Here is a 25,002-nt window from a genome sequence, read left to right as displayed (position 1 = left end):
AGGAGTTCAAGATTCAAGATTGGCCTGGGCAATATAGTGAAACCCCATCTCTACAAAAAATACAAAAACTTAGCCAGTCATAGTGGTGCATGCCTGTAGTCCCAGCAACTCGGGGGCTGAGGTGGGAGGATTTCTTGAGCCCAGGAGGCGGAGGCTGCAGCGAGCCAAAATCGTGCCACTACACTACAGCCTGGGTGAAAGAGTAAGACCCTGTCTCAAAAAAAAAAAAAAAAAAATTAAAATTAAAATTAAATGACAAAATGCACATAAAGAGTGTCGTAGAGAAATACTCAGCAAACAATAGCTATTAAGAAGGGTCACGTGGCCGGGTGCAGTGGCTCACACCTGTAATCCCAACACTTCGGGAGGCTGAGATAGGTGGATCACCTGAGGTGGGGAGTTTGAGACCACCCTGACCAACATGGAGAAACCCCGTCTCTACTAAAAATACAAAATTAGCCAGGCGTGGTGGTGCATGCCTGTAATCTCTGCTACTCAGGAGGCTGAGGCAGGAGAATCGCTTGAACCCGGGAGGTGGAGTTTGCAGTGGGCCGAGATCGTGCCACTGTACTCCAGCCTGGGCAACAAGAGTGAAACTCCGTCTCAAAAAAAAAAAAAAAAAAGAGAAAGGTCATGTTTGGCCAGGCTCAATGGCTCATGTCTGTAATCCCAAAACTTTGGGAGACCGAGGTGGGTGGATCACTTGAGAGGCCAGGAGTTCAAGACCAGCCTGGCCAACATGGCGAAACCCCATCTCCACTAAAAATACAAAAATTAGCTGGGCGTGGTGGCCCACGCCTGTGGGACAGGGCAAAACTATGTCAAAAAAAAAAACAAAAAAACTCATGTTCACCTTTCTTTTTTTTGTTTTTGAGACAGGCTCTCTGTGTTGCCCAGGGTGGAGTATGGTGGCGCAATCAGCTCACTGCAGCCTCCAACTCCTAGGCTCAAGCAATCCTCCCTCCTCAGTCTCCCGAGTAGCTGGGACTACAGGCCTAGCTAATTTTTTAAAATTATTTTTTATAGAAACAGGATCTCACTATGTTGCCCAAGCTAGTCTTGAATTCCTGGCATCAAGCGATTCTCCCACCTTGGCCTCCCAAAGTGCTGGATTATAGGTGTGAGCAACTGCGCCCAGACCACTTTCACCTATCTAAACCTTCCTGTCTCAGTCAACACAGGGACAGTAAGTTTCTCCTCTATTAGCAATTTGGACCCCCAGGAGCGTCTCAAAAAATTGCCACAGGCCAGGGAACAGTGGCTCACACTTATAATCCCAGGACTTTGGGAGGCCAAGGCAGGCGGATCACGAGGTCAGGAGTTCGAAATCCCGTCAGGAGTTCGAAATCCCGTCTCTACTAAATCCCGTCTCTACTAAAAATACAAAAGTTAGCTGGGCATGGTGGCAGGCGCCTGTAAGCCCAGCGACTCCAAAAGCTGAGGCAGGAGAATCGCCTGAACCCGGGAGGCGGAGGTTGCAGTCAGCCGAGATCGTGCCACTGCACTCCAGCCTGGGTGACAGAGCTAGACTCCGTCTCAAAACAAAAAACAAAACAAAACAAAACAAAAAAAAACCTGCCACATATTCCTTCTGCAAGTGGCCCCACAGTCAGAGTATGGATGGAGTTGGAAGGGACCTCAGGATGAGTGAGGCCAACGGCACAGGCAAAGCAGTTCCTCCCACCCCCACCCCAAGCCCCACCAATCTGAGAGGTGCCTTCTGGCTGCAGCTCAAATGCCTCACCACACTCCCAGCCAGAAAAGCCCCTTCCCTGTCCTCCATCAGTGCAGGGCTTGTTCTCATCCAGCCTTCTGACCTTCACTAGGTCTCTAGACAGCTACAGGGTGGCATCCCACACTGTCCTTGGACTTCTTCCAATCCTGCAGCCAATTTACTGCCCCAGTGCCCAGGTGCTTTCATCTCTAAGGCAGGAAATGATGAGATACCGATTGTTCAGTCATCAATGTAACCAAAGCAAACATCTGGCCTCTCTATCTCTCAGGCAGCTGGGAGCACATTTGTCAAACTGTATCCCAAACAGACTGTAACTTTTTCCTTTACTGAAACTTCTACATTCTGGTTCTTTTACTTTTTAAAGAAACATAAAAGTGTTTTTTTAACAAGATAAAAATATATACTTCAGAATTTAACTCTCCACCCACATGTAGGAATGGGTATTTTGGTCCTGCAGAAAGAAAATCTCGAATCATACCAATACAGGAGACTTCAAACACTGTACACCCCTCTGGGCTGCTTGATGACGCTTTCTTGCCTCTATCCTCAAGGTCTCTCAACTCCCAGTAAACAAGATCATTGAAAGAACTAACCTGCAGAAAAGGCTGCTGCCCTTCAAACTGTGTACTGTTGTCTAAGCTAGTTCAGAAGAATACACGAGCTTCCTTCACATACTCCAATCTGTTGGTTTGACTTCTGAAGAACCAGCAGAGTTGGAAAGGCCTCGAGATCTCTGTCCTGGTGCTGGCCTGGGGCTCCCCTAGGTCTCGCCTGAAAGTGTCCCATTCACCACCAGGCAAGCATGTGGCAAGGAGGAGATCTGCCAACCCAAATGCTGATCTCACATGGCTCTGTGGTATTTGGTGGGGGTGGGGAAGCTCGATCTTTTAGAGATCTGCACTCAAGTACTCACAGTTGAAATCATCTGGTGTCTGGGATGTGATTTAAAATAGTCCAGGAGGTGATGAGGAAGGGTGGGTGAAGCAACACTGGCCATATGTTGCTAACTCTCAAAGTAGTTGGGAGACCACTTTTCTATTATCTCTACTTCTGGGAACACTTGAAAAAGTCCATAATGAACTTTTTTTTTAAAAAAAAAGGAAGTCAAATGCTTATCTCAAGCCCGTGGGATGATTGTGCATGATCCACACCTCATGTGAACCTGGGCTGTGAGCATGCAGGTCCCAGCCAGACTCCATCCAGGGAGAGAACACAACCTAAGCCATGGGAAACCTATAACTCAAAACTGAACTCACAGTCTCAGCCTCGTTTCACTTTAAAAATACATGTGTATACATATTTACATATTTAAAATGCATACATATCAAGCTATAAGCACACACAAGACTGGTGGAAATATATCAATATGTCAGTAACAGCCAGCTCTGGAGACAGTATGGAAAACACCTTCCTGTTTTTCAGTCTTCTACAATGTTATCCGGAATGGAACGAAATACTACACCCACAAGTCCTGAAGGTACTGACCAAAACAGGAGGGAGAGACGGGACCGGGGCTGCTGTGACTGGAGGCTGATGGGGCTCCACCGTGCCCCATCCTCTCATCCCACAGTCTTCCTTCACATCTGCTCTGCCCACCACAGCCCTGCTCTGGAGTTTTCTGCTCTGCCCCTTCTGCCATCCCCACCTAGGCAGACAGGTTTCATCCAGCCTCCAGGACGGCCCACCCACTTGCTCCTGCAGCAGGCTGCTCTTCCCAGCTTTGCTTCCCCCATCTCCCACTGACTGTTGGAAATTTCACCCACACCCACTCCCCACATCATCACCTTACACCCAGCCCTCAGATCAGCAGAGAGGCTGCGGCAGGAGAACTGGTGGAGTGCATACCAGTGGCTCCCTCCTCCCTTTCTCCTGCAAGCTCATATACGCATGCACACGGAATACGAGCATTCACACATGGAATCACCAAATCCTACCACTTATTTCCTTATGAGCTTCCTCCCTCCTAGATCAGCCTTTCTATTCCTTTTTTTCTTTTTTTAATCATCCTTTCCCTTCCTACTGTCACTGCACCCAGTAAATTTCAGTGTGCATTCAAAATCAACGAGAGTGCCTGTTACAGACAGGTTCCTTGACAATACCAGGTGTTGGCAAGGATGTCCAGCAAGTGGAACTCCCTCACATTTTGCTGGTGGGAACGTAAACTGGTACCACTTGGGAACAGTGTTCAGCAGAACATGCTAAGAGACACATCCCCTGACCCAGTCCTCTATTTAACTTCTAGGTGCACAGCCCAGAGAATTAAGTGCATATATTTACCAGAAGACATGACCAAAGCCATTCCTGGGGTTGCCTTCATGTAGCCAACATCTGGAACTAACACCAAAGTTCATTAGGCACAAAATAAAAGAGTTATCTGGAACAGAGTCCTCCATGGAATAACACATCATAAACAAGAACAGGCTGGTCACGGTGGCTCACGCCTATAATCCCAGTATTTTGGGAGGCCAAGGCGGGTGGATCACCTGAGGTCAGGAGTTCAACACCAGCCTGCCCAACATGGCGAAACCCCATCTCTACTAAAAATACAAAAATTAGCCAGGCATGGTGGTGCACGCCTGTAGTCCCAGCTACTCTGGAGGCCGAGGTGGGAGAATCATGTGAACCCTGGAGGCAGAGGCTGCAGTGAGGTGAGATTGAGCCACCACACTCCAGCCTAGGCAACAGAGAAAGACTCTGTCTCAGAAATAAATACATAAATAAATAAATAAATAAATAAGGCCAGGCGCAGTGGCTCACGCCTGTAATCCCAGCATTTTGGGAGGCCGAGGTAGGGGGATCACGGGGTCAGGAGATGGAGACCATCCTGGCTAACATGGTGAAACCCCATCTCTACTAAAAAAAAATACAACAACAACAAAAAAATTAGCCGGGTGTGGTGACGGGCGCCTGTAGTCCCAGCTACTCAGGAGAATGGTGTGAACCCGGGAGGCAGAGCTTGCAGTGAGCCAAGATCAAGCCACTGCACTCCAGCCTAGGCGACAGAGTGAGACTCCGTCTCAAAAAAAAAAAAAACACAGGCTGGGCGTGGTGGCTCATGCCTGTAATCCCAGCACTTTGGGAGGCCGAGGTGGGTGGATCCCCTGAGGTCAGGAGTTCGAGACCAGCCTGGCCAACATGGCGAAACCCAGTCTCTACTAAAAATATAAAAATTAGCTAGGCATGGTGGTATGTGCCTGTAATCCCAGCTAATCGGGAGGCTGAGGCAGGAGAACTGCTGGAACCTAGGAGGCAGAGGTTGCAGGGAGCCAAGATTGTGCTACTGCACTCCAGCCTGGGTAACAGAGTGAGACTCCGTCTCAAAAAAAAAAAAAAAAAAATAGAACAACTGCTGCCTGTGAGGATAAATGAGGATAAATTTCACACATGATGCACACAATTGCACAGAGGACTGTAATCCCAGCACTCTGGGAGGCTGAAGCAGGTGGATTGCTTGAGCCCAGGAGTTCGAGACCAGCCTGGGAAACATGGCAAAACCCCATCTCTACAAAAAACACAAAAATTAGCAGGGCATGGTGGTGAGCACCTGTAGTACCAGCTACTTGGGAGGCTGAGGTGGGAAGATTGCTTGAGCCCACAGGAGGTCGAGACTGCAGTTAGCCGAGATTGTACCACTGCACTCTACCCTGGGCAACAGGGCGAGACCCTGTCTCGAAAAAAAGATGGCACAGAGTGTGATTGCACAGAGATTCCAAATGTCTCGCCGGCCATGGAAGTCAGAAGAGTGGTGCACAGTTTGCCCTGGCTGGGTGCAGATCTGGGGAGTATCAACAGTTCTCTGGTGGCACACTCAAGATTGGAAGTATGCGTGTCGTTCACTGTGATAGGGATTATACCTCAATTTAAACACCCCATGAAATAAGTAAGAGCTCTGAGCCTGTGCCTCAGGACCCTGCCCTGTTCTTTGGTTGGCCTGAATGCCTACTACAGAGCACTTGGCAGGGACTTCTCCCTCACACGAATCAAAGCAGACTGACAGCACTTGCAGGACGTATGGTGACCCACCGAGGTTTCTGAGGACGAACCCTGAGTTCTACTTCACAACAGGGGCTCCGTCTCACACATAGCAGACTCATCACTTCCTCAAAGGTCATGTCTGATGAGGAGGACTGAAAGGAAGCTTGGAAAGAGCAAAGAACAGAAGAGAAGGGCAGCGGGGACGTGGGATGAGTCACTTCTTAACCTACAAGCACTGCTTTCACCCAGCCCCCAGAGCCCACCAACATAAGAAGAAGCAAGGGGTACGTAGGCTGGGAAGAACAGAAGTTCCAGGGGTGGGGACCTTGCTGGTCCCCTGCCTTTGGCCCAGATGTCCCTCATTCCCCTTCAGCCCTCCAGCTCACACTTCACTCTTGTGTGAGCCCCTATCTCTCCCCTAGATTCATAGGCAGAGCTCAGAGAAGCTGCTGGGGCCAAGGATTAAAAGTGAACAAATCCTGCCAAAGAGAAGGGCTAGTTAAAAAAAAATTAAAATTAAAAAGACAGAAACAAATAAAACGAAACGAAGCCCAGAAGGAGGAGGCCCCCAGGGAGGATGGGAAGATGGTAAAAGTGAGAATGAGCTGGTGAATCCCAGGGAAGAGGATGCCTGAGTGCTTTTACTGTCCTTGCAACTCTCTGTACATTTGAAATATTCTCAAAATAAAAACCTCAGGCCGGATGCAATGGCTCACGCCTGTAATCCCAGCACTGTGGGAGGATGCGGCAGGCAGATCACCTGAGGTCAGAAGTTTGAGACCAGCTTGGCCAATATGGTGAAGCCCCATCTCTAATAAAAATACAAAAATTAGCCAGGTGTGGTGGTACAGGCCTGTAATCCCCGCCACTCAGGAGGCTGAGGCACAAGAATCACTTGAACTCGGAAGGCGGAGGTTGCAGTGAGCCAAGGTCAGGCCAGTGAGCCGAGGTCAGGCCACTGCACTCCAGCCTGGGCAACAGAGCAAGACTGTCTCAAGAAAAAAAAAAAAAAAACCACCCTCAAAATAAGGAGACATGGGGCTTGGAAAGAAGGTAAAGCATCTTCTCCAAGGACTCACTGCCCTAAATAACAGAGTTATTGCACCTCAAGCCCTTAACCCAATCACGGGGCCTCTATTAACAGCCCTGCACCTAGACTAGAAAGAGAGTCATTACTAAAGTTGAGGCGAACATCTCCCTTATGGGGTGATGGTTTAGAGGTAATTATGCCTTGGCTGCTATTCTATTCCCCTCTGTTCTCTAGCCTGTACTCCCCTTTGTCTTTAAATAAATGTCTCAGGGCCAGGCACAGTGGCTCACACCTGTAATCCCAGCACTTTGGGAGGCGGAGGCAGCAGATCGCTTGAGCCCAGGAGTTGGAGACCAGCCTGGACAACATGGCAAAACCCTGACTCTACAAAAAATTACACAAATTAGCCGGGCATGGAGGCACACACCTGTGGTCCCAGCTACTTGGGAGGCTGACGTGGGAGGATCGCTTGAGCCCAGGAGGTGGAGGTTGCAGTGAGCCACAATCACGCCACTGCACTTCAGCCTGAGTGACAGAGTGAGACCCTGCCAAATAAACAAACAAATAAATGAATGTCTCAAAAAGCAAATCAACCATCACAAGCTGTGAGGGAAAAAAGTTCAAAATGAGAAGTTCAGAACGGTTTAGGCAGCACTGATGGACAAAACCATGGCAGGCTTTAATTAAAGCCAGCACTGCTTTCCACAACCCTACATATAATTATTATGTACCTCATCTAGGCCAAGATATTGTGCTAAGAACTATAAGAGACATAGAGCTATGAGTCCAGGTCCCACACTCAAGGAATTTCCAATGCTGTTGGCAAGGCAAAAAATAGTTAATCTGTTCAGTTCATGTCAGGATGCACTCAATGAGGGCTCTGGAGCCACCAAAGGCTGAGCTAACCATAAGGGGTCATCTGGAGGGGATGAAGCCAAGGTCAAAGCTTCACCAGGGAAGAGGGTCACAGAGACAGAGGAAGAGCCAGCCACTACAGCATCCGGAAAGGGCATGGTGTGGCACAAAGCTCTCGTGCCAACATGAAGAAAGGTAACTTGGAAGGACAGTATCAAACTGAAAGGGAAAGGGCCTCAAGCTCCCTTGCAGGGATGGAAAGGATGGAATCATCCTGGGAAGGCTGGTCTGGCATTGAGGGCCCAGGTGAGAGAAGTCACCAGGCACGCAAGCCTGGGCGACAGGGCGAGACACCATCTCAAACAAAGAAAAAATTAAAATCATTCATACCAGTTAAAGACATCTGTTTAATAAAACTCAGCCTGTACCACGCATCCTGCTTGGTAACAAGCGCTTGTCGATGTTGACGCATTATGGCAGTCCCTCACGTCAATGTCAACAGCAGCACAGAGCCCATCACCTGCAGCTACAACTCTAACCAAGCTCCCACTGTTGGTCTGTTTCACAAATCCCACTCCTGAGACAATGATGTGGCAATGAGCACCCTCATCACCATCAGGCTTTGAATACTTTCCTGATTGCGCCCTTGGAGGAAATCGACATTTTTAAGGTACTGGGATAAACAGTATTGCCAAAAGGCCTTCCAGAAAAAAAATGGATCTAATTTAAGTGCCCCCAGCTGAGCTGACTGGTTGCATCTTCCTGTGGTGTTTCTGCCATCTCTACCTGAGGTGAATGTCCCCTCAGGACAGCCCCCATCACCATAGCAGCTGAAATGGGCCTGCAGCAGTACTCAGGAAACTGGCACTGGACAGATCTAGGAATCCCCCTGCTACAGCAGTCCTGAGAGGCAGGAAATGATTGATTCAAGCTCCTGCCCTGACGAGTTCAGACTAGGAGGAGATAAGCCTTCAAACAAACCAAGTGCAACCTGGAAACTCCTCACCAAGCCTGTGAAAAGAGCAGCGGGGTGGAGGCAGTGAAAAGACCAGGGTGGTGGGGGCAGCAGAAGGCCCAGTCTCCTTGGAGAACGGCTGCACCGCTCAGCCACGAAAAGGAAGGATCTTTTAGGTAGGCAAACAAACTGGACACAGAGCAGGGAGTAAGAACTGAGATTGTCTGAGGATCCACTGCCAGCTTGGTATGATGGAGCACAGGTCAAGGAACTGGCAGGCAGGTGCAAACACTGCACGAAGGATCAAGACTAAGAACAGAATCCACAGACAGTGGGCAGCCACTAAAACAGTCTGGGCATCAAAATAACTGGGGACGGCCAGGCGTAGTGGCTCATGCCTGTAATCCAACACTTTGGGAGGCAAAGGCAGGAGGATCACTTGAGGCCAAGAGTTCAAGACCAGCCTGGGCAACAAACCAAGACCTGGTCTCTACCAAAAAAAAAAATAATAAGAAAATTAGCCAGCATGGTGGCGCCTACCCTTATCCCAGCTACTTGGGAAGCTAAGGCAGGAAGATCACTTAAGCCCAGGAGTTGGCTGCAGTGAGCTATGATCGTACTGCTGCACTCCAGCCTGGGCAACATAACAAGACCCTTTCTCAAAAAATAGTAATAATAATTGTGTGGAGGTCAAGTACATGAGACAAGAGTTGATAATCACTGAAGCAGAGTGGTGCGTATATGGACACAGGGGTCTTTCTTCTATTTGGTTTTATGATTTAAATTTTTCATTTTGAATTTTTAAAAATTCATTAAAATTCCTTAAAATGTTTGCCCTCCAGATATTTAACAGAAATTACTGTCCCAAGGAATGCTTTAAAGGAGGCTAGTACCCCACAGCCCTGCCATGATAGTGGCAGGGAGATAATCACGTGGTCATGGTCCTTCCTACCTCGGGATGCCCAGCATGGGTCCTTGACTGGCCACAGCCACAGCATCACAAACACCAGTAATAGCTGGAAGACCTCTGGTCAGGGTGGATGTCAGGGCCTGCAACTGTGGTAGGCATGTGGGGTCACTTACAAAAGGGACCTGGTAGGGCTGGGGGTTAAGGTCTGGGGGGTACTGGTTGGCAGAGGCCAAAGCTCAAAAGGGGCTTGCTGGCTGGCTCTTCCTCTGCTGTTAGGGTCCAAAAAACAAAAACAAATAAAAGGGGTTTGTCTGTCTTGTCCTGCTGTGGTTCAGCAACCATTCGTTTATTTACTTATTTATTATTATTATTATTATTTATTGAGACGGAGTTTCGCTCTTGTTGCCCAGGCTGGAGTGCAATGGCGTGATCTCGGCTCACTGCAACCTCCGCCTCCCAGGTTCAAGCAATTCTCCTGCCTCAGCCTCCTGAGTAGCTGGGATTACAGGCATGTACCACCATGCCCAGCTAATTTTGTATTTTTAGTAGAGACAGGGTTTCTCCATGTTGAGGCTGGTCTAGAACTCCTGACCTCAGGTGATCCGCCCGCCTCAGCCTCCCAAAGTGCTGGGATTACAGGCGTGAGCCACCGCGCCCAACCTACTTATTTATTTTTAATTTTTTTTTGTTTGTTTTGAGACAGAGTCTTGCTCTGTCACCGGCTAGAGTGAAGTGGCGTGATCTTGATTCACTGCAACCTGCGCCTCTAAGGTTCGAACGATTCTCCTACCTCAGCCTCCCAAGTAGCTGGGACTACAGGTGTGCACCACTATGCCTGGCTAATTTTTGTATTTTTAGTAGAGACGAGGTTTTATTATCTTGGCCAGGTGGGTCTATATTTTTTTTTTTTTGAGACTGAGTCTCACTCTGTCGCCAGGCTGGAGTGCAGTGGCGCGACCTTGGCTCATTGCAACCTCTGCCTCCCGGGTTTAAGCAATTCTCCTGCCTCAGCCTCCCCACCGGGACTACAGGTGCCCGCCACCACGCCCAGCTAATTTTTGTATTTTTAGTAGAAATGGGGTTTCACCATGTTGCCCAGACTGGTCTCAAACTCCTGACCTCAAGCAATCCACCCACCTTAGCCTCCCAAAGTGCTAGGATTATAGGCGTGAGCCACTGCGCCCAGCCTTCGTAAACTTTATTATGAGATTTTTTGGCAATTTTTTTTTTTTAGCTCGTCAGCTATCATTAGTGTTAGTGTATCTTATGTGTGGCCCAAAACAATTCTTCTTCCTACATGGCCCAGGGAAGCCAAAAGACTGGACACCCCTGATTTACAACATGTAGAGTAACTCTAAGCAGCAGTGGCCTCTCCTCTAGGTCTCATTTTCCTCATGTTATAAATGTGAGTAACATGTACATCTACTGACAAAGCAAGCATGAAGAGGGGATGAGTCAACATCTGTCAACTCCTGCAACAGGGCTTGGCATAGCATGCCTGCTGCACGTCAGCTGCTGTTGAGAAAGCCCTGAACTCCTGAGCAGATGACTGAGGGCTCAAGTCCCCTCAGGTCACTGTCACGACTGGCCTAGAGGCTCAACAACCACTTCCTATTTGCCCATCAGGAGCAGCCCTATGGGGCACTGGGGCTATGAAAGTGAAGAGAGGGACAGACAGGGCCCCTAGCCTCAAGGAATGGACATTCTAGCAATAGGTTATACACAGACACCTGTAAGCCAGTGCAGCCACTTATGTGACAACCAGGCTATGAAGCTGGAAAACAAGGGCTGGAGCTGCACCAGAAGGGCACAGAGCTGTGAGTGGGAAAAGCCACAGAAAAAGCTCCGCCAAGGCTGACTCACTGGCTTCTGCCTATGGCAAGGACCATGACCCACAGGCAGAATCTGGGCTTGCAAGTTTAAGGGCACTCCCTATCCTTCTGAAGACCTCCCCAGACCCTTGGAAGTTGCTGTTCAGTTGTATGTTTTGTTCCTTGTGTTGTCTTACTTGGAGCTCACGTCTCTCTGGAGGCTTCACTAGAAGAGGTGGCTGACCTGGCAGTTCCAGCTCCATTCCATGCTCCCCCTAAGCCCCTTCTGGCACTTCATCAGATACTGGACTGTCCTTCCCCAGCTGTGTCACCTCCTCTCTGTATTGTTTTGCCCAATGGACATCTATTTATTTCATCTTTATATGTGCAATCTGCTGTACAGAGGGGTGGGAGGGATAAAAGTCTCAAGAATAGGATCACAGAAAAACCAAAAAGAATTGAAAGAAAATAGCTGATAAGGTCCTTTTGTTCATTCACAGCTTAAATATTTTCTACAAACCTGTATGACAGGTGCAGCACTAGTCATTGCAGATGCACTCTTGTTCTCTGAGAGCCTATAGCCCAGAGACAGGCTCAACATTAACCCAGCAATCCCATGAGGAAGGTCCAAGCCCCAAAAAGGCCAGTTAAATTGGTTCTAAGGGTGGCTTATCCTGCAGTTTCTGCAGGGAGAGTAGATGTTCAATAAAGAGTCAACAAAGGCAAGCACGGTGGCTCACACATGTAATCCTAGCCCTTTGGGAGGCTGAGGCAGGTGGATCACTTGAGCCCAGGAGATCAAGACCAGCCTGGGAGACATGGTGAAACCCTGTCTCTTACACAAAATACAAAAATTAGCTGCGCCTGGTGGCATGTGTCTGTAGTACCAGCTACTTGGGAATGCTGAGGTGGGAGGATCACTTAAGCCCGGGAGCCAGAGGTTGCAGTGGGCCAAGATCATGCCACTGCACTCCAACCTGGGGGAGAGAGCAAGATTCTGTCTCAAAAAAGAAAATGCCAACATGAAGCTACTAACAATTTCCCAACTACCTCCCCACAGGCTCCAATAAGGGTCATCAATTTCCCTAACCAGGCTTGGGGTATCGGGGTATCACCCTCATTCTCCAAGACTATAGAATCTCCTACTCCTGCAAGGGCACAGGAGGTGGTGGCAGGGAGCTCACCACTGAGTCCCAAGACCTCTGCAAAGGCTTGTACAGAGGTCTCTTCATTTTTCCCTTCTACCACACCTGTAAAACAGATTGGCTTTCTACCATTTCATTGATGAGGGACACGATTAAGAAAGGCTAGGCCAGGTGCAGTGGCTCACGCCTGTAATCCCAACACTTTGGGAGGCCGAGGCAGGTGGGTCATGAGGTTGGGAGTTCAAGACCAGCCTGACCAAGATGGTGAAACGCCGTCTCTACTAAAAATACAAAAATTAGCCAGGTGTGGTGGCGGGTGCCTGTAATCCCAGCTACTCTGGAGGCTGAGGCAGAGAACTGCTTGAACCCGGGAGGCGGAGGTTGCAGTGAGCTGAGATCGCACCAATGCACTCCAGCCTGGGCCACAGGGCGAGACTCCGTCTCAAAAAAAAAAAAAAAAAAAAGAAAGAAAAAGAAAGGCTAACAAGTGTAACAAGTGGAGAAAGCAGGGGCTCCAGAGCTTCACAATGTACACTGGTTCAGGTAAAGAATACCACTGCACTGGAGAATCACTTGAGTCCAGGAGTTTGAGGCTGCAGTGAGCTATGATCATACCACCTGCACTCCAGCCCAAGTGACAAAGCAAGACCCTGTCTCTTAAAAAAATAAAAAAATAAAGAATACCACTGTAATACAAGAAGTGACCTGGCTGGGCGCGGTGGCTCATGTCTGTAATCTCAGCACTTTGGGAGGCCGAGGCGGGTGGATCACGAGGTCAGGAGTTCGAGACCAGCCTGACCAACATGGTGAAACCCCGTCTCTACTAAAAATACAAAAATTAGCTGGGCCTGGTGGCGCATGCCTGTAACCCCAGCTACTCGGGAGGCTGAGGCAGGAGAATCGCTTGAACCCGGGAGGCAGAGGTTGAAGGAACCGAGATCACATCATTGCACTCCAGCCTGGGCAACAGAGTGAGACTCCATCTCAAAAAAAAAAAAAAAATTAGCTGGGCGTGGTGGCGGGCGCCTGTAGTCCCAGCTACTCAGGAGGCTGAGGCAGGAGAATGGCGTGAACCTGGGAGGCGGAGCTTGCAGTGAGCTGAGATTGTGACACTGCACTCCAGCCTGGGCAACAGAGCGAGAGACTCCACCTCAAAAAAAAAAAATTAAAAAAAAAAGAGGTGACTCACACAGCCCCCAAGAAAATACTATTCCACTCCTCAACAAGTGTTTTGTATACCAGGTACCAAGCTTCATAGGTATGAGGTCCTATGGGAAACTAAAAAGGGCTGAGATAAAACATATCAGAGGCGGTGACCAACTTTAGATCAAGCAGGGAAGGATCCTCTGAGTATCTCATACTGAGCAGACACCTAAAAGAAGGAGCTAGTCATGAATACAGTGGTGGGGAGGTGTCTACTCATTTTTCAATACCTTAAACACTTGATAATAAATTGGTTAAAAAGAAAGAGCTCAGGGGCCAGGCATAGTGGCTCACATCTGTAATCCCAGTGCTTTGGAAGGATAGTAGGATCATCTGAACCCAGGAGTTCAAGACCAGTCTGGGCAACATGGTGACCTCATCTCTACAAAAAATATAAAAATCAGTCAGGCGTGGTGGTGTGTGCCTGTAGTCCCAGCTACTCAGAAGGCTACAGTGGGAGGATCGTTTGACCCTGGGAGGTCAAGGCTGCAGTGAGCTATCATTGTACCACTGCACTCTAACCTGGGCCACAGAGCAAGATCTTGTCTCAAAAAAAAAAAAAAAAAAAAAAGCTTAGAATGTTCAAGAAGCTGAAAGACCAGAGAGGTCAGAACAGGGTGGGGGTAGGAGAAGAGATGACTATACCAGGTCAGGGTGAGGGGCTGGGAGGGTGGGACATCTGGAGTTTTATTCTAATGCTAAGAAAAGTCACTGATTGTTCTGCAGCAGGGCAGTGGCTACACTTTAGGCCTCACCCTCACTTGTGCTGTTGGGGGAAGAAGGATGGGACTGGGAAGAGAGCAGGAGACCACAGCCCAGAATGGGCCCAGATGAGGTGGAGGCAGTGGAGGGCTAAGAGGCTGAACTGGAGAGTCCCTGCAATGGCTGTCTAGTCATAGCCAGCCTCAACTCAAAATCCCTTTTTCTCAGTGGGAGCCAGGAGACTAGACTATATACCAGCTCATGCTCTGGGGCATTGTTCCCTAGGCTCTTGGTAGAGACAGATAAGTAACCATCAGATGTTTTCTCCTCTGTCAAAACTCAGAATGCTTTTTTTTTTCTTTTTTTGAGAAGGGTCTTGCTCTGTGGCCCAGGTTGGAGTGCAGTGGTGTGAACGTAGCTCACTGCAGCCTCGACCTCCCAGGCTCAAGCGATCCCCCCACCTCAGCCTCCAGAGTAGCTGGGACTACGGGTGCACACCACCACACCCAGCTGATTGTTGTATTTGTTTATGTTACCTAGGCTGGTCTCAAACTCCTGGACTCAAGTAGTCCCAGATCTCAGCCTCCCAGGGTGCTGGGATTACAGGTGTGCGTCACGGTGCCACAAGCAAGACACTTTCTCTATCCCTTCATCAACTATAAATTACTTGGGTATAAAGCATTTCCCAAAATGGCCAAATTTAAACAACAGTGTAAAAACATGGGAGGAAGTTAAGAGTTAAAGGTATGTCTAGAATTCTAATGCAAATCTTTTTTTAACCCTATGAGCACAATAAATCAAGGCACCAAGAATCACGACTTTCAACGTGAACCCTAGAGAGAAAGTGAACCCTAGAGAGAAAACAGACAAATTTGAGAACTGAGAACACCCACATCACCTAGGGAAGGCAACCTCTGAAACTGCTCCTCCCGGCTGTGGTAGGAGAATGCCCATCTCATGCCTAATCCCTAGAACTTGTGAATATGCTACATTACATGGCAAAAGGAATTCTGCAGATGTAATTAAAATTACAAACTTTAAAACAAAGAGATTATCCTGGCTCCTCTGAGTGCACTAAATCTAATCTGAGCCCTGAAAAGCAGGATATTTTCTCTAGCTGAAATCAGAGAGATGTGGCAGAAGAACTGGCCCTCGCTGGAGGGAGACACATAAAAAGCATGAGAAGGAATTCGGGCAGCTTCTGGGAACAAAGACTGACTCCTGGCTAACAGCCACTAAGGAAAGAGGGCACCTCAGTCCTACAAGCTCAAGGAACTGAATATGGCCAACAGCATAAATGGGCTTGCAAGCAAGTTCCACCCCAAGGCATTCAGTAAGAAATGCACCCTGCCAACGTCTTGATTTCAGCCTTGATAGGCCTTGATAGCAGGAGACCTAGTGGAACCTACTTGGACCTCTGACCTACAGAAACTACCAGATGATAAATGTGTGTTTTTTGTTTGTTTTTGAGATGGAGTCTCGCTCTGTCACTAGGCGGGATAGCAGTGGCACGATCTCGGCTCACTGCAACCTCCGCCTCCCGGGTTCAAGCAATTCTCCTGCCTCAGACTCTTGAGTAGCTGGGACTACAGGTGTGCGCCATCACACCCAGCTAATTTTTGGATTTTTAGTAGAGATAGGGTTTCACCGTGTTGGCCAGGATGGGTCTCAGTCTCTTGACCTCGTGATCTGCCTGCCTCAGTCTCCCAAAGTGCTGGGATTACAGGCGTGAGCCAACACGCCTGGCCAAAGGTGTGTTGTTTTAAGATGCTAAACTTGTGGTAATTTGTTAGAGCAGCAACAGAAAAATACACAAACAGCAATATCGAAAAAAATAAAGAACTCAATTCTCCCGGAAGCAAAATAAAGCTGAGTTATGAAGTATCCAGTCACTCAACACCCATAAACTCTTCAATCACCCTCCCAGCCCTCTAACACTTCCCCTACCCCCATTTTCTTTGATGACAACTCACCCTTCCAGTTCTTAATTCTGGGCTTTCCCAGAGAAGAACACTTGCCCTGGGGACTTTTCTTGCAGGAACCCTGAAGTGGGATATCCCTCAAGTTTTCACCTACAGATAACGATATTGTATCAGTAAAACACTGTTCACTGATTGTGCAATATCCCCAGAAATATCCCAAGGCTATTCTTCCCAAAGCCCATAGCTACTAACTCTACAGTCCCTACTCTTTCCACTGTACTGAAAGGTTTCCCAGCATTCAGCCCGGCTTCCTTCCTTCCACAATGCTTCACCCCACACCCCACCCCCCTCCATCCAGTTAGTCATCAAGAATTGTCTACATTCCCCCTCCTCTGGAATCTGTCTTCCTCTTTCAGTTTCTACCACTGTCTAATGCAGGCCTTTATAATCTCCCGCCCGACTAGGTCATGCCACAATCATTTTACGGAGCAATGTGGCAGGCAGTGAGCTAGCAGTGAGAATATAAGGATGAAAAAGGACAGGTTCCCTACTCCCTCCAAATGTTCAAACTCTCTTAATAGCTTAACTGGTCTCTCTTCTCTGCCCTGCATCCATCTCCAGGGACAGGGACTCTAGGGATATTCCCAACACTGGCATTTCATTACTCCAAAGAATGCCACATGCCAAACACAGGCTCAATTCCTTGGCACAACACCCCCACTAAAGTGCTAGTACCTGCTCACCCTCATTCCGTCATCTCCTGGGCTCTCTTACTCCTCGAGCCCCAGAACTCTCAGCCTACAAGGTCCTCCCTCCACGCAGTAAATGCTCATGTTTCCTAACTCCTCAGCTTGGAATGGTGGCTATTCACACTCCTACTTGTCTTTCTAGGACTCAATTTATTCGTCACCTACTCACTAGACTGCCCCTGGTCTGCTCAAGTTAACCGCCGCTTCGCAAGAAACCCCTGCAGTATACACATTACAGACTGACAAGACTGCGCTGTGACGGTTCCTTTACCGACAATGCCATCCCTCAGGAAAGGGGCTATGTCTCAGGCAAATCTGTGGCGAGCACAACACGCCAATAAGCTCAGTTAAAAACTGTCAGGCCTCTGAGCCCAGGCCAGGCCATCGCATCCCCTGTGACTTGCACGTATACATCCAGATGGCCTGAAGTAACTGAAGATCCACAAAAGAAGTAAAAACAGCCTTAACTGATGACATTCCACCATTGTGATTTGCTCCTGCCCCACCCTAACTGATCAATGTACTTTGTAATCTCCCCCACCCTTAAGAAGGTTCTTTGTAATTCTCCCCACCCTTGAGAATGTACTTTGTGAGATCCACCCCTGCCCACCAGAGAACAACCCCCTTTGACTAATTTTCCATTACCTTCCCAAATCCTATAAAACGACCCCACCCCTATCTCCCTTCGCTGACTCTTTTCGGACTCAGCCCACCTGCACCCAGGTGAAATAAACAGCTTTATTGCTCACACAAAGCCTGTTTGGTGGTCTCTTCACACGGACGCGCATGAAAAAAACTGCTAACAGAAACAAGCAGTCGGTGATGAGGGGCTAGAGTTCCTCTGAGCGGGGCCACTGACCCCAGCTCTTCACGCTCTCCTCCAGAAACGACGATCGCTTCCTGACAGCGGCTTCCTGCCATCCTTCGGCAAAGTCCACATTCCTTCGGGGGGTCACCCTCAGATCCTCCGTCCCACCGCCCACACCCCAAACAACTACCTTCCCAATCTCATCTTACATCCACCCTCCTCCCATCACTTTCTTTCACCGTTGATGCGCTTTTCTGGAAGAGAAACCATGAAGCACCCAGCCCTGCTAAACCCACTACAGCCGGCTGCCTCTCTCCCTTTCCCTATTCAGTGTGGTTCAAAAAGCGGGGGAAAGTCTGCACCCAAAGCACACAAATGACGAATGAGAAAGCTCAAGACGATGATTCATAAGCCAGGGCTCGGTGGTTTGCAGAGCTCGGCCCCAGGAAAGCAAACGAGCAGTCCATGTCGGGAACGGAGGGGACAGACAGGGGGGGCCCGAGCCCTGGGACCCAGACAAGTCCCCGGCGCCTTCTGTCTCCCGGCGCCGTAGGTTTCTCACGGGTCCGGCCCTGGCCTCGCCCGCCACGCTAGGGAGGAAGGTCCCACAATCCGGCCCCCTGCCCCGACCACTACTCACATTTGACTGACCAGCTTCTGCCGGAAGGCGGTGCTCCGCCAGTCGGTCTCTTGCCCCGAAACGTCCATGCCTGTTCCCCAGCTCCCGCCGCCCGTATCCCGCTTGGCCGCCACCGCCGCCGCCTCAGTCACAGAGCCAGGCCCAAACCCGGAAGCCGTCCGCAGTGCCTCGGCCGAGCCGGAAGTGAAGGAGGGCTTGTGGGAAATGGAGTCTCGCGCACAGGCCTGTGGGAAATGAAGTTCCCCGCCGGGGACGAAGCGGTCTCGGTTCCGCCCGGCTGGGAGACACACGCCCCTCTTCCAGTGCAGCTGTCGGACACGGCAGGTGCTCCCGCAGCAGACCTGCGCCTGACCGCCTGCATTTTCTGCAACTCTTCAGTGTGCTGGCCTTATCTAGTCCCTGAGATCCAGACCCCTCCGGGATGCCGGGCCAAGCTGCCAGCTATCTATAGTAATGCTAGGGAGAGAGTGTTTATTTATCAAATATGTGTGGGTACCTACTGTGTGCCAGTGCAACGTGATCTGGGATCTGCTTTCATGCAACTGCCTGCTAGCGCCGCATCCAAAGAGCGACCAGATGGACTCTCATCACCGCTTCACTCTTCGATTTTTTGAATCTCACATCTCACCAATGGCTGTATTTGGGGGTTGGGAATGTGAGGCCCGTAAACCACGTTAATTAATTTTTAGACATGGGCTTTCCCTTTTGACCAGCAGCCACGTCCCCTTCATGGAGAACTCAGCCTAGCTAGTTGCTGGAGGCCAGATGTCAAACGAATTTGATAGGTGAAGGTGAGCAAGCTGAAGGTGGGATGAGGGGTTATGGGGGCCTGAGAATGCTTTTAGGAATGTAAAAGTTCTGCCTCCTTGGAACTGTGGGGCCTTTATCTGCTACCCTGGGGAGGGAGGTGATGTGAGGAAAATCTGGAGCCCAAGTGGTCAATAAGCACCAGGTGGACACCAACCAACATGGGCCTCAAGAGACTGTGGACTGGCACCTATTGAAGCCTAAGTGCCAGTCCCCTGCTAGGCACTGTACACCCCTTACAACTCTTGTTACTGTGCCCCAGACAGGAGGTTGAGGGTGGTAGAGAGTGGGTGGGAGACGAGTGAGCACTCTCCCCAAAGAGGCCTCTCTTGCCAACAGAGTTTCAGGTCTTGTATTGATGTGAGAGCTGTTCATGTTTTCAAACGTTTTCTGCTCTAATACTCCCAAAATCGTTATTGTTTTTTTTGGGGGGGGGGATAGAATTTAGCCCTTGTTGGCCAGGCTGGAGTGCAGTGGTGCCATCTCGGCTCACTGCAACCTCTGCCTCCCGGGTTCATGCAATTCTCCCACCTCAGCTTCCCCAGTAGCTGGGATTACAAGCGTACCCCACCATGCCTGGCTAATTTTTGTATTTTTAGTAGAGACAGGGTTTCACCACGTTGGCCAGGCTGGTCTCCAACTCCTGACCTCAGGTGATCCACCTACCTCGGCCTCCCAAAGTGCCGGGATTACAGGCATGAGCCACCGTGCCCAGTGGCAAAACTAATTTTTTTTTTTTGAGATGGAGTCTCGCCCTGTTGCCCAGACTGGAGTGCTGTGGTGCCATCTCGGCTCACTGCAACCTCTGCCTCCCGGGTTCAAGTGATTCTCCTGCCTCAGCCTCCCGAGTAGCTGGGATTACAGGTGCCTGCTACCAAGCCCGGCTAATTTTTTGTATCCTTAGTAGAGACAGGGTTTCACCATCTTGGCCAGGCTGAAAACTAATTTTTAAAAACTCTATCTAGAGTGATCATCTTGTCCGGGGTTGCCCAGGACATCCAAGGTTTTAGTGTTTTTTTCCTTGTTTTTTTTGTTTGTTTGTTGTTGTTGTTTGTTTGTTTGTTTGTTTTTTGAGATGGAGTCTTGCTCTGTTGCCCAGGCTGGAGTGCAGTGGCACAATCTTGGCTCACTGCAAGCTCCGCCTCCCGGGTTCACGCCATTCTCCTGCCTCAGCCTCCCAAGTAGCTGGGACTACAGGCGCCCGCCACCACACCCGGCTAATTTTTTTGTATTTTTAGTAGAGACAGGGTTTCACCGTGTTAGCCAGGATGGTCTCGATCTCCTGACCTCATGATCCGCCTGCCTCGGCCTCCCAAAGTGCTGAGATTACAGGCGTGAGCCACCGCGCCCGGCCCTTGTTTTTTTTTTTTTTTTTTTTTTTGAGACAGAGTCTCACTCTGTCGCCCAAGCTGGAGCAGTGGCGCGATCTCAGCTCACTGCATCCTCCGCCTCTCAGGTTCAAGTGATTCTCCTGCCTCAGCCTCCTGAGTAGCTGGGACTACAAGCACCTGGCACCACATCTGGCTAATTTTTGTATTTTTGGTGGAGACAGGGTTTCACCATGTTGGCCAGGATGTTCTCAATCTCCTGACCTGGTGATCCACCCGCCTTGGCCTCCCAAAGTGTTGGGATTACAGGCGTGAGCCACCACGCCCAGCCTTGTTTTCTTTTTTTTTGAGACAGAGTCTCGCTAGGTCTGCCAGGCTTGAGTGCAGTGGCGTGATCTCCACTTACTGCAGTCCCCGCCATCCCGGGTTCAAGTGATTCTCGTGCCTCAGCCTCCCCAGTAGCTGGGACTACAGTGCGCCACCACGCCCGACTCATTTTTGTATTTTATTTTATTTTTTTTTAGTAAAGATGGGGTTTCACCATGTTGCCCAGGCTGGTCTTGAACTCCTGACAGGTGATCCGCCTGCCTCGGCCTCCCAAAGTGCTGGAATTACAGGTGTAAGCCACCGTGCCCAGCCCCAGGTTTAAGTTTTGAAAGTCCTGTGTTCTGGCTGGGCATGGTGGCTCACGCCTGTAATCCCAGCACTTTGGGAGGCTGAGGCAGGTGGATCACCTGAGGTCAGGAGTTCGAGACCAGCTTGGCCAACATAGTGAAACCCCGTCTCTACTAAAAATACAAAAGTAGCCAGGCATGGTGGTGTGTGCCTGTAATCCCAGCTACTCAGGAGGCTGAGGCACGAGAATCACTTGAACCCAGGAGGTGGAGGTTGCAGTGAGCTGAGATTATGCCATCGCACTGCAGCCTGGGCAACAAGAGCGAAACTCTGTCTCAAACAAACAAACAAACAAACAATGTTAATAGGATACTTAGGACAACCCTCCCCCTTCTGCACCGTGGTTGATGGAGCCACAGACACATAATTCACAGACACAGACAGAGAGAGGCCTGGAACTTTGCCAGGAGTTTATCATCACAATAAAATTGAGTGACTATTCCCTTTGGTATTTACCCCAGAGCTCTTTTTCTACTTGTCCCTGCATTGGGTTGGTGCCCAGGGCAGTGATCCCTGGTGACAGTCTGGATGGGTGACCTGGAAAGGTGGACCAAGGAAAGTAAGGGGCCACAGGAAGGTTGATCCTGAAGTGGACTTGCCCTCTCTTGACACTGTAGACCCTCCTGGGATCCCCAGTCTGGATGTTAGTGGTTTAGATGTCTGAGAATAAGTAATGGAGGAAGCCGAGGGTATGCAGAGGCCAGATCTGCATCCCACACTATGTTCTGGGGATCCTCATCTCGGGGGAGATCCTCACTGCTCATGTGGCCATGTCTCTAGCCTGCGGGTTCCTGCAGGCTACCATGCCAAGGCTGGTTCCACTCAATGGCCACATATTTCCTGGACACCATTCTGGGCTCTGCAGGAGGTAGGAGCTGGAAGCCTCCCAGGCAGATCAAGCTTCCCCCTAGAGAGCTTAGCACAAGCTCTGTGAGCCTGTGGCTGTCTCCCTACAGCCTCACCTCCAATCTTCCTCCTTGCTTTGGCACTCAGTCCCTGGGAGGTGGTGACCTGCCCCGCCTTCCATCCTAGCACCAGCCAGATGTAACTCCTCTGGGTGTTTGGCCTGGAGCCTGTAATCACTTATGTATGTGGAGGTAGGGAGGGAGTGGTTATTGTTTCTTTTTTTTTTTTTGAGATGGAGTCTCGCTCTGTTGCCCAGGCTGGAGTGCAGTGGTGCAATCTTGGCTCATTGCAACCTCCACCTCCCGGGTTCAAGCAATTCTCCTGCCTCAGCCTCCCGAGTAGCTGGAACTATAGGCACGCGCCGCCATGCCTGGCTAATATTTTGTATTTTAGTAGAGACAGGGTTTCACTGTGCTGCCCAGGCTGATCTCGAACTCCTGAGGTCAGGCAATCCACCAGCCTCGGCCTCCCAAAGTGCTGGGATTACAGGCATGAGCCACCGTGCCCGACGGTTATTGTTTCTAAAAGCCATACACGGTAGAAACTTTAGAAAGGCCCAAACATTATGAATCCCATCATCCAGAGGCAGGATTGTCAATATTTTGGTAAATTTTCTTGTCCTCTCTGTTCGTTTAAAAACTGTAATGGGGGCCAGGCGCAATGGCGCACACCTGTAATCCCAGCACTTTGGGAGGCCAAGATGGGCGGATCACCTGAGGTCAGGAGTTCGAGAGCACTCTGGGCAACATGGTGAAACCCCCTTTCTACCAAAAATACAAAAATTAGCTGGGCGTGGTAGCTCATGTCTGTAATCCCAGCTACTTGGGAGGCTGAAGCAGGAGGATCGCTTGAACCCAGGAGGCGGAGGTTGCAGTGAGCCGAGATGGCACCACTGCACTCAAGCATGGGCAACAGAGTGAGACTCTGTCTCAAAAAAAAAAACAAAACACAACAAAAAAAATGTAATGGATCATGCCGTAGATGCCATTTGGATCCTGTGTTGTAAACCTAATGTTAGTGCCTAAGCATTTTCATAAGTATTAATTATTAACTAAAATTTTCATTAAAATTTAATTATAATTTTGATTATAGAATTACATCATGGGTAAATCTATATACAACCAAATGTAACTTTTTTTTTTTTTTTTTGAGACGGAGTCTCGCTCTGTCACCCAGGCTGGAGTGCAGTGGTGCGATCTCGGCTCACTGCAAGCTCCACCTCCCGGGTTCACACCATTCTCCTGCCTCAGCCTCCCGAGTAGCTGGGACTACAGGTGCCCACCACCATGCCCGGCTAATTTTTTGTATTTTTAGTAGAGACGGGGTTTCACCGTGTTAGCCAGGATGGTCTCAATCTCCTGACCTCATGATCCGCCCGCCTTGGCCTCCCAAAGTGCTGGGATTACAGGCATGAGCCACCACGCCCGGCCCTCTTGTTTTTTTAACTTCCATGCATCAAGCAATTCATGTTTGTTTTTTCGTTTGTTTGTTTTGAGATGGAGTCTCACTGTTACCCAAGCTGGAGTGCAGTGGTGCCATCTTGGCTCACTACAACCTCCACCTCCCGGGTTCAAGCAATTCTGCCTCAGCCTCCCAAGTAACTGGGATTACAGGCGCACGCCACCATACTTGGCTAATTTTTTGTATTTTTAGTAGAGATGGGGTTTCACCATGTTGGCTAGGCCGGTCTCGAACTCCTGACCTCAAATATCCACCTGCCTCGTCTCCCAAAGTGCTGGATTACAGGCATGGGTCACCGCGCCAAGCCATGCAATTCATTTTTTTTTTTGAGACAAAGTCTCACTCTGTTGCCTGGGCTGGAGTGCAGCAGCACGATCTTGGCTCATTGCAACCTCCGCCTCCCAGGTTGAAGCAATTCTCCTGCCTCAGACTCCCAAGTAGCTGGGATTACAGGCTTGTACCACCGTGCCCAATTTTTTTTTTTTTTTTTTTTTTTTTTTTTGAGATGGAGTCTCGCACTGTCTCCCAGGCTGGAGTGCAGTGGCACGATCTCGGCTCACTGCAACCTCCACCTCCCAGGTTCAAGCGATTCTCCTGCCCCAGCCTCCCAAGTAGCTGGGATTACAGGTAGGTCCCGCCACCACACCTGGCCTTACTTTTGTATTTTTAGTAGAGACCAGGTTTCACCATATTGGCCAGGCTGGTCTTAAACTCCTGACCTCAGGTGATCTGCCCGCCTCGGCCTCCCAAACTGCTGGGACTACAGGGGTGAGCCCAGCCGCAATTCATTTTTATTGCACATTTTGCTCTTAGGTTGGATTGATAGTTTTATTATCTTTACCATTCAGTAGTGATAACATAAAACTTGTTTGACTAGTCCGTCAATTTTCTTTTTTGAAACAGAGTCTTGCTTTGTTGCCCAGGCTGGAGTGCAGTGGCATGATCTCAGCTCACTGCAAGCTCTGCCTCCTGGGTTCACGCCATTCTCCTGCCCCAGCCTCCCAAGTAGCTGGGGACTACAGGCCCATGCTGCCACACCTGGCTAATTTTTTGTATTTTTAGTAGAGACGGGGTTTCACCGTGTTAGTCAGGATGGTCTTGATCTCCTGACCTCGTGATCTGCCCGCCTTGGCCTCCCAAAGTGCTGGGACTACAGGCCTGAGCCACTGCACCCGGCCTAGTCCATCAATTTTCAAACTAGCTTTATTTACTAAAGAATATTCCAGATCATGTAAACTAAAAAGCATTTGGATTAGTTTCTATTTTTCTTAAATTTTTGGTAATATTTAGCTTGTATGAATGCTTATTTACCTCCCTCTAAGACCAATAATCCTTTTAAGACACCACAGACAAAAGAGACATCTTCGAAGGAGGGTACAATTTGA

General features: G+C 49.4%; 1 protein-coding gene across 19 annotated transcripts in view; it reads right to left on the bottom strand.

Moving 5' to 3' along the window:
- MED15 (mediator complex subunit 15) overlaps nt 1-25,002 on the bottom strand; it is a 93,058-nt gene that overhangs the window by 61,469 nt on the left and 6,587 nt on the right. For 13 of the 19 annotated variants that reach the window (XM_063603222.1, XM_063603212.1, XM_034952252.3 and 10 more), the window contains one exon: nt 18,441-18,664. The exons of 2 other annotated variants lie outside the window; for them this stretch is intronic. In XM_063603222.1, the coding sequence (XP_063459292.1) occupies nt 18,441-18,508 (68 nt within the window). In that variant the 5' untranslated portion in view covers nt 18,509-18,664. Of the gene's footprint in view, nt 1-17,741; nt 17,988-18,440; nt 18,897-25,002 lie in introns of those variants that run through there. 4 more of the 19 variants (XM_034952251.4, XM_055105811.2, XM_063603213.1 and 1 more) reach the window with 3 other exon arrangements.

The sequence above is a fragment of the Pan paniscus genome, chromosome 23, assembly GCF_029289425.2.
Source record: "Pan paniscus chromosome 23, NHGRI_mPanPan1-v2.0_pri, whole genome shotgun sequence".
In the NCBI taxonomy this organism is placed as follows: domain Eukaryota; kingdom Metazoa; phylum Chordata; class Mammalia; order Primates; family Hominidae; genus Pan; species Pan paniscus.
Note: the sequence above shows the minus strand (reverse complement) of the source record. Positions and strands in the feature narration are given on the sequence as shown.